Source organism: Notothenia rossii, assembly GCF_949606895.1.
Source record: "Notothenia rossii genome assembly, chromosome: 7".
Classification (NCBI taxonomy): Eukaryota; Metazoa; Chordata; class Actinopteri; order Perciformes; family Nototheniidae; genus Notothenia; species Notothenia rossii.
In genome coordinates, this window is record NC_136905.1 from 25,202,636 (window position 1) to 25,218,598 (window position 15,963).

Below are 15,963 nucleotides of genomic sequence, written 5' to 3' on the forward strand. Positions count from 1 at the left end.
GTATTGAATCCACAGTGTTCTCATCTACAGAGAAATTATGCCACTAAATCATTTGAGTGTGTATTAACTCATCTAATTATTACTCATCAACATTATTACTGTTGTGTTGACGGTTACCTACCCAATGACCTTTAAAAGGAACACGATAAAAAGACAAATCTATTATTATGCATAGTGGGCACAAGGAGGACTCATATAGCTCCACCAGTGATGTCTGTATGACTATAAAAAGTTTCACTTAGATTGGACTGAAAACTATGCACTAATTGGATCCCTTCTCTTTGCATTAACGAGCTACCATCTGTTTAAACTTCACAACCTGATGTAATTAAAGTATATGATGGATTACAGATCCAACAATAAGTGTTTTACTAATATCATTCAACAGTTTTGTCTTTTCCTAAGAACAGCAAATGATTCAAAATGTCTTATCTATTTGAATTCTCCCTTTCATACCAGCAATAAAAAAGATTTAGAGCGTGGGATGTACCTTGATCATTAAAAGATGCAGTACAGTCGGTCCCATGGGTGGGAATTCAGAACAGCTGTAACCTTACCTTTTGTGGTATGAGTCCCTGCAGCATGTTGATGCACTGCATGATGACAAAGGCCTCCAGCATGTCCATCTTAAACTCTAGTGACTGCACACTAAAGCGGTAGAGCTCAGCAAAGGAGGAGGAGAACAGTTCTCTCAGCACCTCTGCTTCCTGGGGGACACGTTTTTTCAACCAGCCCTGAAAAAGAGCAAAACAGTCACATCATTGTAGTCAAGAGGACGTAAATAACATTAGTCTCACACAACAGTGTGTAGGTCCTGTTAAAAAGCCCAGCTTGTGTGATGTTAGTTCTTAGATGCAGCAGAAATGTCAAGTCCTCTAAATTAAGACAATTGATTACAATTGATCTTGCGGTATGAATAGTCAGATCCAACTCTAGGTTAAACAGAGTTTTTAATATGGTGATTATGATATGTATTGCCTTTGTTAAAGCCATATTTTAAACACACAATACATGAATAGGCATATTATATATCCCTGGGGTGCATCGACTAGCCAAATGTGTCCCAGATCTAGTTATGATCTAGTCATTTTGCTTTCATAATATGTTATATACCGTAACATAAGAACCACAACTTAATGTTTCTGTGTAGGAAACAAAATATTATATTTAAACAGTTAACTCACCTCCAGTATAGGGCTCCAGTTGAGCACGGAAGAGCTCATGAACACCATGCCATTGCGTGAGACAGTGGCTGGGGAGGCATTGTCAATGTTATGTGGCTCGAAAACCACTTTACAGTTGGGTGCCATGGGTATACGGTCTCCATTTGCCAGTGTAAGTGTTCTGTTGTCGTCCAAAACTGAGTTTAGGTTCTCAATCCAGATTGCATCAACTGGTCCATCCAGGACGATCCAGATGTGCTCACCTGAGACAGAAAATAGTGTTTTGGTTTATCTACATCAGTGGTTCTCAAATGAGGGTACGCGGACCCCTAGGGCATGCCCGGCGCCGTGGGAGGGCCAGGGAGGGCCAGGCCCTCCCATTTGACATTCCTGCCCTCCCCCAATAAACACGATTTGTATTATTTATAAAAATTCAAAAATATATATATATTTTTTTTTTATTATGAATACACTGTGAACTTTTATGCTACGATGTATGTGATGTCAGATAGTAACTAAAAAAAATCGCAGGCTATGTCAAATAAATTCATGTGTCTGTTGTGACTTGTGATTCGTCCACATTTAGACCAATCACAGCGTCACAATCTGCCGCCTAGTCTGGATTTGTTTATTGTGCATTCTGTAGACTCCCATTTCTGTTTGAGTTACAAAATGGACATCAGAAATTGGCTTAAAAGGTCTAAGGATTTATTAAAAACGAAATAGCGATGAAAGAACTGCAGCCGATGGTTCTGCTGGCGACCCTGCACCTGCCGTTGCAGCAGCACGCCTTAATGTCACAAGCTTGACCTCGGCAAACCCCGGGGCTGAGTTAGCGAGCCCAAGCCTTGACTCATCAAGGCGGCCGCCACCAATGCTGTCCTCCGAGGCACAGCTCCTTCTGCCCCTACCATCACCACCTACGTAGCCACACACCCTGTACCACACCCCCTAGCAGCATCCTCCTCCTCCTCCTCCTCCTCCTCCTCCTCCTCCTCCTCCGTGCCGGTGCCGGTGCCTCCACTTCAGACGCTACCTTGCAGCACATCAACAGGTACTATTGGGCCAGCAACCGCTCAAATACCAAGAGCCCCAAATGATCTTGGGGTTAATAAACCCAACAAGGTGAAACTGGATCGTTATCCAGGGAGATTGTTTTCAGGAAAGAAGCGCATTTTTGCCACTGCATGGTACAACAACAGACCATGACTTCAATATTTGTTAAAAGCAGACGCAGCCTTTTGTTTCCCCTGTAGACAGTTTAAAGTAAATACGTCTTCATCTGATGCGGCTTTTACTGTCAATGGTTTTTGCGACTGGAAACACGCATTACAGACTGATAAAGGACTGATAAGGTATGCCGCATCAAAAGAACACATTTCATGTGAGTGTTTGTGGAGAGAGAGACAGATACACCAGGAAACAAATAAGGAAATGAGTACTTTGGTGCACACAGATCAGCTGGCACGGAACCGTTATTACGTGTCAGCTGTCGTTGATATTATAGCTTTTTTAGCTGTCAACCAACTCCCTCTCAGAGGTGACCACAATTCACTCCACAGCATGTCCGAGTCAGGCAGTGGGCTCTTCCTATCGCTGTTTGAGTATACGCTGCACAAAGATGCAGAATTGGCCAAAATAATGTTCTAAGTTAGCTCGGCTGAGTGAAAGGATGCACCTGCAGTGCATAGGAAAATAAACCATGCCCAAGGCGGGCTAAACAGTTCATCGTCTCCGTCTCTACTTTTCCTCTCCGAGTGCAACGATGAGGAAGCTGCCATCCTTAACCAGTGTGCCTTGCTCGTGATTTACCAGTGTTTGTGCTGCCACGCACACAATGTTTCAAAAGTGGTTTCTATGTTGCCCTTTATTTGTGTATGTATTTGCGATACGTGTGCGTCTTTGCGCAATGCTGTTGGCCTTGCTGTTTGATATATATGAAATGACAGTTTTGTGTGCCATCCCATGAAAATCATGTCCTCCCTTTAGACTTCCTCTTCTAAAGTAAGAAACAAGAAATCACAATATGGATACTGCCTATTTTCACAAAGTATTTAATTTCTTCTAAGATATTTCACTCAGGAGACAAAACCTTGAATAATCTACTTTCTAAGCTGGATTCCTGTCTGCTCAACAACATTCAGTATGAAATGCATCCAAAATGCACAATAACTTTAACTGAGTACATCAGATGCATATTTTGCAAACATAAAAGCAAGCACACATAATGTATACGCATAGCAATCCATACATACATTTTTAATGAAGTGTTAGAACTGAGCAGGAAGATAAAACAGCTGTTTGTGCTGCTTTGAACTATAGACACAGTGAGGTCCCATGATAATTAAACTTCTCTGCAACGTAATAACATTCTGGTTTCCCTAAGGAAAAGAGAAAAACTCATTATTTGAGAAATAATGTCTTGAATCAGGAGGTCCCTGTTTTGTTTTCCCTATCACTCTTACGTTTACTCGACAGACGGGGCTGCTATGGAACCATATTTTCTCATTTGCCAGTTAAAAAGTTACTGTAGCTTTTGTTGAGTTTCCTACGAACCACACCTGTGGTACCTGAAGATATTTGGGTCAATCCTAAAGCATGCATATTCATTATTTGGTCTCTGCCAATTTAAAATTGATCACCAAACAATTACAAAAATGAGATATTCTCAAAGTTACGTAAAATACGATTGCATTTACATGCGTTAGTAGTCTCTGCAATAAATGCTTATTTCCAAGTGTTTTTCATCAAAGTAATATATTATTTGTTAATGTCAGCAGAGCTCACCTTCAAGTAGGCAACCACCTTTGAGTAAGCAGCCTTACCTTTCTTTGCTCTCAGGGTTTTCCTCCAAAGTGTAGAAAAGATGCCGTCAGTCCAGTCATTGGTCGCCACATCTAATCGACCAAACATCTGAGGTGCTGTGATGGCTTTCGGGTTCATGCGCATTTCTTTGTGAGGCTGACCACACTCTAGGAATGAGAAACGACATTGACAGAAACTATAGGTTACTTACGTAACCCCAGTTCTCAGAGTAACATGAAGTGAGATGTCTCACTATGGGATGCGCCTCATCGCGGAGCAAACAGAAGCATTAATCTCATTACGCCAATCCTGATTGGCTGGTGATCTTGACGTCAGCGTCAGGGAATCCACCCCCTATAAGTAGCTTGCGCTACGCCGCATGCGTCATTCAAAATAAGCACCTCTTCTCGCTTCACCATAGCAAGGAGGGCCGTCTGGTGAGACATCTCACTTCATGTTACTCTGAGAACTGGGGTTACGTAAGTAACCTATAGTTCTCATTCATAACACTCCGTTCGATGTCTCACTATGGGATATTGTAGCTCCCGAATTGCCAGACGAGCTTATCTCAAAAGTCACCAAGACCAACCAGAACTTAACAGTTAGAGCTCTAACTCAGCAGGGGGCCCAGCACTGCATGGGCCACACTGGGAGCAAAGACGTCTAATCTGTAAAAGCGGACAAAAGTGAGCGGCGAGGACCAGCTCGCTGCTGCACAAATGTCTTGGATGGAAACACCCTTGAACAAAGCCCAGGATGTAGCCAGACCACGAGTCGAATGAGCACGCAAACCCGAAGGTGCCTGCAGACCCTGACTCGTGTAAGCCAAAGCAATTGCCTCCACAATCCAGTGAGAGAGCCGTTGCTTAGTAACAGGCTTGCCCTTCTGAGGGTTAGCCCAGGACACAAAGAGTTGGTCATTATGACGAAACTCTTTTGATCTGTCCATATAAGTGCGTAAAGCACGGACTGGACATAGCAAATTCGGCTGCTGTTCCCCGGAGGGACACAGCGGCGGAGGAAATACCTCAATGTCAAAGGGGGTACATGAACCAACCACCTTAGGTATAAAGGCAGGGTTGGGCTTCAGCAACACTCTCGTTAACCCTCGGGCGAACTGAGTGCATGAAGGATGTACAGATAGCGCATGAATGTCACTGACTCGCTTGGCGGATGCCAGGGTCAGTAACAGCACTGTCTTGAGTGACAGGTGCTTCATGTCAGCTTCTTCCAGGGGTTCAAATGGGGCTCGAGTGAGCCCATCTAAAACCACTGTCAAGTCCCATAAGGGCACCAGTGACCTGGAAACAGGAAGGAGCCTGCAAGCTCCCTTCATAAAACGGCAGACCAGAGGATGCTGGCCAGCCGTCTTACCCTCAAAACCCACATGGCATGCAGCAATAGCAGCCAGGTAGACTTCGATCGTGGAGAAAGCTCTGTGTTGATCAATTAGGTCCTGTAGAAATGATAAAATCACTCCCACAGGGCATTGAAAAGAGGTGTGCCCTTTTTGAAGGCACTAGTCCTCAAACACCCTCCACTTACAGTCATAAAGAGACCTAGTGGAGGAAGCAGGAGGACCGGAGGCCAAATGTGCGCGAGCGCGTCCACGCCTAATGGTGCGTTTTGATCGCGCATTGAAAAGAAAAGCTGACAGTGAGCATTTTCTTTTGATGCGAACAGATCTACCGCGGCTCGGCCGTAACGCACCCACAGCTGGCTCACAATCATTGGATGTAGAGTCCAGTCTGCATATAGTGGTACACCTCTGGACAGCAGGTCTGCACCGAGGTTCATCACACCCGGTACGTGCGTCGCTCTCAGAGAGAGGAGACGGCCGCAGCTCCACAAGATCAGTTTGCGTGCCAGCATGTGTAACTGGAGAGAGCGCAAACCCCCTTGTCGGTTTATATACGATATTGTGGTCGTATTGTCCGTCCTCACAAGGACATGGTGTCCTCTGAGAAAAGGCAGAAAGCGTTTTAGGGTGAGGAACACCGCTAAAAGCTCCAGGTAATTTATGTGCGACCGCTGGAGGTCTCTGCTCCAGAGACCCCTCACCGGACGACCTTCGTAAATACCTCCCCAGCCTGTCAGACATGCGTCTGTGGTGACCACCTTCCGTGAAAGGACAGCACCCATAGGCACGCCCCGTACCAGAAAAGTCGGGTGCAGCCAGTGGCGCAGTGCCATTACGCATTTCACAGTAACCATCACTCTCCGTGCTCCATGACGCGCGGGGTTTAGTTTTAGAGCGGCTACCCAGCGCTGAAACTCCCTCATGTGTAACCGTCCCAGCCGTACAACCAGGATGGCTGACGCCATGAGCCCCAGTAACCGCAGGCATGATCTGAAAAGAACATGTTTGCGCAGCTGGAAATGAGCGAGGCAAGCTCTGAAAGCTTTCACTCTTTCCGCTGACAGGCGGGCTGGGCACCGAGTTCAGGTGTAAACCCAGGAAGAGTACAGTCTGTGCCGGGCACAACATGCTCTTTTCTGTGTTTATTATGAAACCCAGGTTGAGCAGGTGCTTTACGAGGACATTTGTCTGCGTAATAGTCTCCTGTTCCGACTGTGCGAGAAGCAGCCAGTCGTCTAGGTAGGTTGCCAGGCGAATACCCTGTTGTCTTAACGGGCTATCGCGGCTTCCGTACATCGTACAAACACTCTTGGACTGAGAGACAGACCGAAGGGAAGTACTCTGTATTCGTAACAGATCCCCTGAAATGCGAACCTCAGATATTTCCTGTGTGGGTAATATACTGGGATGTGGAAATACGCATCTTTCAGGTTGACTGATGTAAACCAGTCGTTTTGTCGCACGAGACGCAGCAGAGATGTGTGAGTGAGCATTCTGAATTTGTATCTTCTTAGATATTGTTCAGAGCCCTCAAATCTAGTATTGGCCGAATTCCGTTCCCTCCCCGTTTGGGAACGAGGAAATACTTGGAATAAAAGCCGCTCTGACTCTGCTCGGCGGGTATTATAGATATAGCCTCCTTTTCTAGAAGTGAGAGAATCTCTCTTTCTATAATGTGGGCTGACTCCCCTCGGGCCTGTGAATACAGAACGCCCGAGAAGCAAGGGGGGGTGACAGCGAATTGGAGTCTGTAACCCCGTGTAACTGTCTTGAACACCCAAGCAGACGTTGTGAGCATCTTCCACTGTTCGCTCCTTAGAGCCAGCGGAGATGTCACGTCTTTTGCCCTCTGAGTCTCTATTTGTTGTGTTATGGGGCCCTCTAGTGTCTGAACACGGTGGTACCCCGATTTGACAGTCCCCACCGACACTGCGCATGCGCGTGACGGAGGTGCCTTCACAACCCCAGCCGGCACTGTGCCTGCACGTGACGGTGGTAGCCTCACAGCCCCAGTCGTTACTGCGCATGCGCGTGGCGGCGGTGCCTTCACAGACCCGTTCATCATCCGCCTTTTGAGAGAGGCCGTAGCTGCTCTCAAAAGGGGAACAAATGTGGGGCTGTTTATTGGTTTTATTGTTTTCTCTTTCATTTTTCTGAGCTGCGCCCTCAGCCTGAGGCCTGGATGCGTCAGCGGAAAATGCTTTATCCGAGAAAACAGAGCAATATTGTGACATGTGTTTTGGTGCACTTGAGGATGGCTTTGAGGCATCTCTCGAGGCAGCGGGAACACATCTGGAGCTGGGGAACCTTCCAGCTCCGTCACCGAGGGAAGAAGAGGAGGCTGTCAGGCCGCCAGCTTCTTCTTCCTCGCCTGCTGGCCGAAATTCCGGGTTGGCTGCGCCTGGGCTGCAGCCGGAACCGGAGACTTTCTGGGCCAATTCGCCCTCGTCTCCTGCCTGGGCTGGGGACTCGGGGCGGGCCGTGACCTCTGCTGTTTCGGTACTTTAAACCGAGCAGCTGAGGTAGCTTGGGCGAGGGACTGCCGCTGTGAAGGCAGCGGCTCGACCCATCGAGGAAGACAGAGGTGGAGGGCCTCGTCTTCCTTCTTCTTGGACTCGCATCTCTTCTGCATAGAAGCGAGCGCAGATCCAAAAATCCCCTCGGGAACGATGGGCATGTCCAGCACATCCTCTCTTTCCCGGTTTTGGGAGGTTGGTGAGGTTGAGCCATCTAGCTCTTTCCTGCACCACCATAATTCCCATTGCCTTTCCCGTGGCCTGGACGGCGCAGCGTTGAACGCGGAGACAGATGTCCGTGATCGCGGCTATCTCGTCCAGTACTGCCGGTCCAGGATTACTCGATAGATCCTCGCAGAGCTCCGCTTGGTAAGCGGTTAGCAGCGAGGAAATGTTCAAAGCCCTGGCAGACAATGCTGCGGCTCTGTAGGACCGTTCAGTCATGGTTGACTGGAACCGGTCCGCCTTTGCCGGTAGCGTGGGGTTCCTGCTCGGTGTAGTCGCCATCCTCGGGAGGAGGTGAGCTGCCACCAGCGGTTCCATCGGCGGTATGCGGAGCAGGCCGAGCCTCTCCATACCGTCGCAGTCTAGGGGAGGAGGCACCCTGGATTGGGGCCTTGTTGCTGAAGGGCCGGTCTCTCCACGAGATCGACACCTCATCCAACATCTCCGGGAAGACCGGCAGGAGTTGCCTCTTTGTCCTCGTTGCTTGGGGCAAATTTTTCCCCTCGTAACGGGACCTGTAGGTCTCCTTGGCCATTTCGGGCCATGGGATGTCTAGGCTGGCTGCGGCACGCTGACACACGGCCTGCAGGTCTATACTCAGACAGGGCAAAGCTGGTGTGCTATCGCCCGGGAGAGCAGCCATCGCTCCCGGCTTTGCAGCCTGAGCTGATGACACGAAGACATCATCGTCTTGCTCATCAGAGTCGGACAGGAGGAATCCAGAGGTTTCATCCTCTTCGTCCTCCATGTAGTCCAACTCCGGGACATCATCCGCGGGCGAGACCATGGTGAGGTCCAGTTGGGAGCCCCAGCTTGACACAGCGCGGGGCTCCGCTCGCACGTCCCTCGCTGCCACCGAGTCCCAGCCTGACACGGCGCGGGACTCCGGTTCTGCAGCTGCCACTACTGATGAGCCCCAGACCGACACAGTGCGGGGCTCCATCTCTGTGGTGGACGCCCCCGTGTCCTGATTTCCGTCCGGTAAATCAGAGGACATGAGGGAGTCCTGACCCGACAAGCTAGCTTGGCGTGCTAGCCGTCGGCGGAGGCTCTTGATGGTGAAGCGGGCACAATGTCCGCACGAGCCGGGGTTGTCGATAGCCTCCTGGGCGTGTTCCAGCCCGAGACAGGACGAGCAGACCTGGTGTGAGTCTGTGCCTGATATCTTCAACCCGCAGCCACAGAGCCGAGCCTCCGAGTCCCTGACTCCTCTGGTGTGAGGGAGAGAAGCGTCCATCTCGGTCGCCGTGGTGACGGCGTGGAGAGGACCCGCTCGTAACAGGTACGTTGCTGAGAAAAAATACTTCCCCAACTGTCGTTAATCCGGAGAAAAAACGACGGTGTAGAATTTTATTCTCAAAGAATATTAACTGGTGTGTTAATACCCTTTTTATCTTCCCCTCCTCTGGTGTGAGAGAGAAAAAGAAAAAACGTCCTCGCTACCGTGGTGTCGGTAGTGAGGGAAGACAAGCTAGCAACACGTGTGTTGCTAGCTTGAAAAAATCAAAACCTTACCTTTATTCCCGAGGAGAAAACGGCGAGGTCGATTTGCAATACTAACTGGTGTGTTGGTATTAACAGTCTTCTTGCAGAAGTATATATAGAAGTAGCCGGCGAGCGCCCGTCGACCGAAGGTTAGCTTCGTAAATCAGTCTGTGGACCGTTAAGCTAGCTAGCTACTGATCTTTCTCGAGATGTGCTCTGAAGCGAGAAGAGGTGTTTGAATGACGCATGCGGCGTAGCGCAAGCTACTTATAGGGGGTGGATTCCCTGACGCTGACGTCAAGATCACCAGCCAATCAGGATTGGCGTAATGAGATTAATGCTTCTGTTTGCTCCGCGATGAGGCGCATCCCATAGTGAGACATCGAACGGAGTGTTATGAATGAGAACATTCATTGATGTACAGCACTTTGTTCAACTCTGTTGTTTTTAAATGTGCTATAGAAATAAAATGGATTGGATTCACTTATTAACATTTGTAAGTATATCTTACACCTCAAATATATTAAAACAAAAATATGCATACAAAATAAATACTTATAAACAACTTGTGAGGTTTTGACTGTCACAGACAAACCTGTTCAATGCCTGCCAGTTATCTTGTTTCTATCTCTTGCACTAAAATCTACCTGTCATTGCTTTCATCAATGTGTGTATGCAAGTTGTCTTTCCAGCCCCACTTGGCCCCAGGGCCATCATGCCATGCCGGACCCTCTGAGTCTCAAACAGCTGGATGACCTTCAGCTTCCAGGGAGGATGTATGATCAGACCTGCGTCCTCAACCTGTCGGAGCATAATAACAGTGTACAAATATTTACCAGTTGAACATGGATGAATGAAGGCACATACTTCACGTCTTTGGCCTCTTTAATGGTAAGTGACCCATTCGTATTTCTTTGGGTGCTATATCTGGAGGCATTTAAAAGTGACATGAAATACTGTATACAGCTGTCTAAAAGTCCATTAGTCTTTTGGCGGATTAAAGCCATCCTCCTCATTTCTCTCTCTAAACTCTGTTTACCTTTGTCTGTGTCCTTTCTGCCATTTCTCTCTCCCAGGCATACAAACACAAACTCATCCCTCACCCCCTCCCCTACCTGTAAGTCGATGGCAGCCTCTAGTTCTGGATAGCCTGCTTTATCAAGTTGGATACCAGGGAAAAGGTCCTCGATCAGGCTCAGGAAGAGCGGCTCATCCTCATCAATCTAACAAACAAAAACATGCAGATAGACATAAATGTGCAAAAAACACTCGTGTTAAATCTATCTTTGATCCTCTGGTGAGTCTAACTTCAATTTTTGCAAAACGGATGATATATTAGGTTCTATTGTATTCTATTCTATTCTAGACTGACCAGCTTTGATAAGTTCATGTCCCTGAGGACCCTCATGACGATGGTGGACTCTGTGTCACTGGGGTTGGCTCGCTTGGCTGCTCCCAGTGTTCGCAGCACTGAAAGGATGTTCCGTAGGCCAAAGTCATAGTGAACCTGGACAATCACAGATAACAATTTAGATGTCATTCATCAGGAAATGTTTCAAACCTGAACAACAAGCATTTTAAATTATTGTAATAATCTTAAAATAATTGTAAATGTAAATATTAAAAAAAGGATATGTTTGAAATCAGAAATGTTGCACTTTTCAACAAAAAAAGTATAACGAGCAATACTGGAGAAAAAAAAGTCAAATATTGATTTTATTTGCGAAAACCTGTTTTTTTTGCACTCATGGTTTTACCTGTTTGGAGAGTTGTTCCTCACACAGCTTGTACAGAGTGAAGAACTTGCGGGCCAGCTCCATGTTGTCTATAAACCCACAACTGGCCAGTTTTACCCTTATGATGATCTGACGGTCAGGAACCATCATGGCCACAGAGCGGAAGTTGATCTTCAGGTTTTCAGGAAGCTCCTGGCGACCGGCATAACCTGGGTTCTGATTATACAGGAGAGCAAAAAAGATGAGTTTGAAATGGGGTAAACACTATAACCATATTTGTGAGAACATTTATCATTGCATATTGAACAAATCATTTTGCAGGACATTATACAGAAGAACGTACAGCAGGTGTATGCAGTTTGTGCAATTTACAGCATAAATGTACTTGTGAAAAAAACTACACAGCATCTTAAGTTAATACTAGAACATCATTAACGTTCATAGCGAACACTATCATTCAGTTAGTTAAATCCCTATGGCCAGAGCTTAGGCTCTCCTCTACACAGAGCCTGCCTTTGATCACACATGTGCACACACACAGTAAAGACAGAAGCGAGAATAATCTCTGACCCCTCTGCCCACATGAGACAACTAATGCTCTGTTTTCTATTTAATGACTTGCCTTGGGATAGCAACTGTGCCAACAAGATACATTGATCAAACTATTACTGTATGATACAGAACACTGGATAATATCATTTAAAAGAAGCAGATATTTGTGTTTTATTTAGTACAAATGGTGATATAAGACATGGGACAGGTCGTTTCAGTTTATCATTAAATCTTATAAAACTGTATTATCTGCGATACATTGCAGCGGAGCTTTTCGGGCATTCCTGTGGAGGTTGGGGACATTGAACCAGAGTGGTCGGTGTTCAAAGCCTCTATTGCCGAAGCCGCGGTGGGGAGCTGTGGTCTCAAGGTCCTAGGTGCCTCAAGGGGCGGTAACCCTCGAACCTCATGGTGGACACCGTTGGTCAGGGAAGCCGTCCGACTGAATAAGGAGGCCTTCAGGGATTTGTTATCCCGGGGGACTCCCGAGGCAGTTGCAAGGCACCGACAGGCCCGAAGGGCAGCAGCCTCAGCAGTGGCCGAGGCGAAGCAGCGGGTGTGGGAGAAGTTCGGAGATGACATGGAAAAGGACTTTCGCGCGGCACCAAAGTTGTTCTGGAAAACTGTCCGACACCTCAGCAGGGGGAAGCAGGGAACCATCCATACTGTGTACAGTAAGGATGGGACGTTGTTGACCTCCACTGATGGAGTGTTAGGGCGTTGGAAGGAGCACTTTGAGGAACTCCTGAACCCGACAACTCCGCCCTCTATGTTAGAGGCAGAGCTGGAGTATGACGGGGGATCGACACCAATCTCCCGGGGGGAGGTCGCTGATGTCGTCAAACAACTTCACAGTGACAAAGCCCCGGGGGTGGATGAGATCCGCCCAGAAATGCTGAAGGCTCTGGGTGTGGAGGGACTGTCATGGTTGACACGTCTCATCAACGTTGCGTTGAAGTCAGAAACAGTACCGAAGGAGTGGCAGACCGGGGTGGTGGTTCCCCTTTTTAAAAAGGGGGATCAGAGGGTGTGTGCCAATTACAGAGGCATCACACTACTCAGCCCCCCGGGAAAGTTTACTCTAAGGTACTCGAAAGGAGGGTCAGGCCGATTGTCGAACCTCAGATTGAGGAGGAACAATGCGGATTCCGTCCTGGTCGTGGAACGACGGATCAGCTTTTTACTCTCGCAAGGATCCTGGAGGGGGCCTGGGAGTACGCTTATCCAGTCTACATGTGTTTTGTAGACTTGGAGAAGACGTATGACCGGGTTCCCAGGGAGTCACTGTGGGAGGTGCTGCGGGGGTATGGGGTGAGGGGGTCTCTACTCAGGGACATCCAATCTCTGTACTCCCAAAGCGAGAGCTGTGTCCGGGTCCTCGGCAGTAAGTCGGACCCATTTCAGGTGAGGGTTGGCCTCCGCCAAGGCTGCGCTTTGTCACCAATCCTGTTTGTAATATACATGGATCGGATTTCGAGGCGTAGTCGTGGGGGAGGGGATCTGCAGTTCTGCGACCTTCAGCACTCACTGGATCGGTTCGCAACCGAGTGTGAAGCGGCTGGGATGAGGATCAGCACCTCCAAATCTGAGGCCATGGTTCTCAGCAGGAAACCGATGGACTGTCCACTCCAAGTAGGGAATGAGTCCTTACCCCAAGTGAAGGAGTTCAAGTATCTCGGGGTCTTGTTCTCGAGTGAGGGAACAATGGAGCGTGAGATGGGTCGGAGAATCGGAGCAGCGGGAGCGGTACTGCATTCGCTTTACCGCACCGTTGTGACGAAAAGGGAGCTGAGCCAGAAGGCAAAGCTCTCTGTCTACCGGGCCATTTTCGTTCCTACCCTCACCTATGGTCATGAAGGATGGGTCATGACCGAAAAAACGAGATTGCGGGTACAAGCGGCCGAGATGGGTTTTCTCCGCAGGCTGGCTGGCCCTTAGGGATAAGGTGAGAAGTTCGGTCATCCGGGAGGGACTCGGAGTTTAACCGCTCCTCCTTCGCGTCGAAAGGAGCCAGTTGAGGTGGTTCGGGCACCTAGTTAGGATGAGCCAGTTGAGGAGGTTCAGGCACCTAGTTAGGATGCCACCTGGGCGCCTCCCTAGGGAGGTGTTCCAGGCACGTCCAGCTGGGAAGAGACCAAGGGGTAGACCTAGGACCAGGTGGAGGGATTATATCTCTTCTCTGGCCTGGGAGCGCCTTGGGATCCCCCAGTCAGAGCTGGTTGATGTGGCCATGGAAAATAAAGTTTGGGGCTCTCTGCTGGAACTGCTACCTCCGCGACCCGACCACGGATAAGCGGGAGAAGATGGATGGATGGACATTGCATGCTCTCCAAATGCATTCTGAATTAAATGTATCCCACAGCTGTAAAACCAGCAACGAAAATAAATGATCCTGAGTATCAGTAGAACATTAATAGCAGTTTATTTTGATTTGTTATCATTTCTTTACAAGAGAATAGTAGTGTTGCGTCACTGACCATAGTAAGGAAGATGCCAAACTCGGGGCTCATTTCCACAGTGTCTCCATCAGTGAAGACAAAGTTTTTGCGACGTTCCTTTTTGCAGGTGAGAACTATTGCGATCTGCTGGGCCGCCACCGACAAAACTGGGAGGTCGATGCGGTTGAACTCGTCAAAGCAGCCCCACGAACCAGACTGAGCCAAACCTGGATATCAGACACATGCGAAAGATCCAAAATATTAAAATATAATCAACTGTCTCTTTGTTTTCCTCATCACTCATCCCAAACCACCAATCCCTTTTAAAGAAATCCATCCCTGTATCCTTTATGGTTCTGATTTTGTTTGCCATAAAATGTTTGCACCAATTTTCCGTGTGACTCTTACCTTTGAATATTCTTCCCAAGCCTCTGAAGTCCATCTGGTCAGAACAGTTGAAGACCACAACATACTTTCCAAGACAACGGCCCATGTCTTTTGTGGTCTCTGTCTTACCTAATAACAAAAGGCAGATTTTTCAAATCCCTAAATGAGGTACAACATTATGTTATGGAATTATTAACTGACTAAAACTCCGTTGCAGCAGCAATGTGTTCAGGCATTATAATATGTAAAAGGTGGAATAAAGAATAAACATAATTAAATAAAAATAAGAAACAGCAAATATAAACATATCTAGTAGAAACGACATACAGTATAACAAATAATACACAATATAAACTATTCTGGATAAATACAAATCTGCTATAAAAGACCAACATACTTAAGCAACAAAAATATAGACGTATACTACAGGAGCAGAAACATGTATGTTAGGGACAATCTCCCACAATTGTGACATGTACTGCATGCTCAAGTCTTACCTGTTCCTGCAGGACCAGCAGGGGCCCCCCCCATACTCATACCGAGAGCCTGGGCGAGGGTAATGTAGCACCTGACCAAACAGACAGGAGAAAAGTTTCATAGACATGGTAAGGTTAGGCAATTAATACGTTTTAAATGCACTTTACTATATTTACTATTATAAAAATATAAAACAAATCAACTGTTATGAGGATAAGAAATGTCTCTTCTGGTTTCTCCGAATTTGCCTCTACAAGTTTTTAAAATGTGCTTCCTCACAAGGTCGTTTATATCTTCTCTCGAATGTTATTTATCACAGAATAAAACAAATATGATTTGATTCTTCAAAGAGAGGTTGGAGGCCAGACAGAGCTAGAGAATTCTGCCCAATAAGCTGTTAAGGATTCAGTACCTTGCTCAAGGACACTTCACTCGAGAGAATAACCTGAACCCGGACACTGTTTTCTCTTTTTACAGCATGGCTGGACTCGATGAAACTGGGCTCGCAATAAATGATGCATCTTTCAGAGAATGCAGAACAACTTAGACCACTGTAACATCAATTATCTCCCACTGATTTTTTTGTAGTTTTGCTTTCATGCTTCCAAGTCTACCTTTACCACTTTGTGTCTATTATATTACATGTCCTTCATCCATTTTGCCACCTCATCCCGTTTGGAAGAGTAAAGACAAAGGTTGAAAAATGAAAAGCAGCACAGCACAAACTAACCAAAGAAGATAGTGTTTCAAGAAGGAATAGAAAGCATTGAGAGAATCCGGGCGGTCATTGCGCCTTTAGCCATAAGTCCAGCGTGGCAC

At 47.2% G+C, this 15,963-nt stretch overlaps 1 protein-coding gene across 2 annotated transcripts in view; it reads right to left on the reverse strand.

The window, feature by feature from the left end:
- Nucleotides 1-15,963, reverse strand: part of dnah5 (dynein, axonemal, heavy chain 5) — a 142,048-nt gene that overhangs the window by 88,027 nt on the left and 38,058 nt on the right. For both annotated transcript variants that reach the window (XM_079693697.1, XM_079693696.1), the window contains 10 exons: nt 15,165-15,235; nt 14,689-14,796; nt 14,320-14,507; nt 11,312-11,506; nt 10,927-11,061; nt 10,670-10,777; nt 10,202-10,355; nt 3,989-4,135; nt 1,185-1,426; nt 558-734 (listed from right to left, as the gene is read on the reverse strand). In XM_079693697.1, the coding sequence (XP_079549823.1) occupies nt 558-734; nt 1,185-1,426; nt 3,989-4,135; nt 10,202-10,355; nt 10,670-10,777; nt 10,927-11,061; nt 11,312-11,506; nt 14,320-14,507; nt 14,689-14,796; nt 15,165-15,235 (1,525 nt within the window). The remainder of the gene's footprint in view (nt 1-557; nt 735-1,184; nt 1,427-3,988; nt 4,136-10,201; nt 10,356-10,669; nt 10,778-10,926; nt 11,062-11,311; nt 11,507-14,319; nt 14,508-14,688; nt 14,797-15,164; nt 15,236-15,963) is intronic.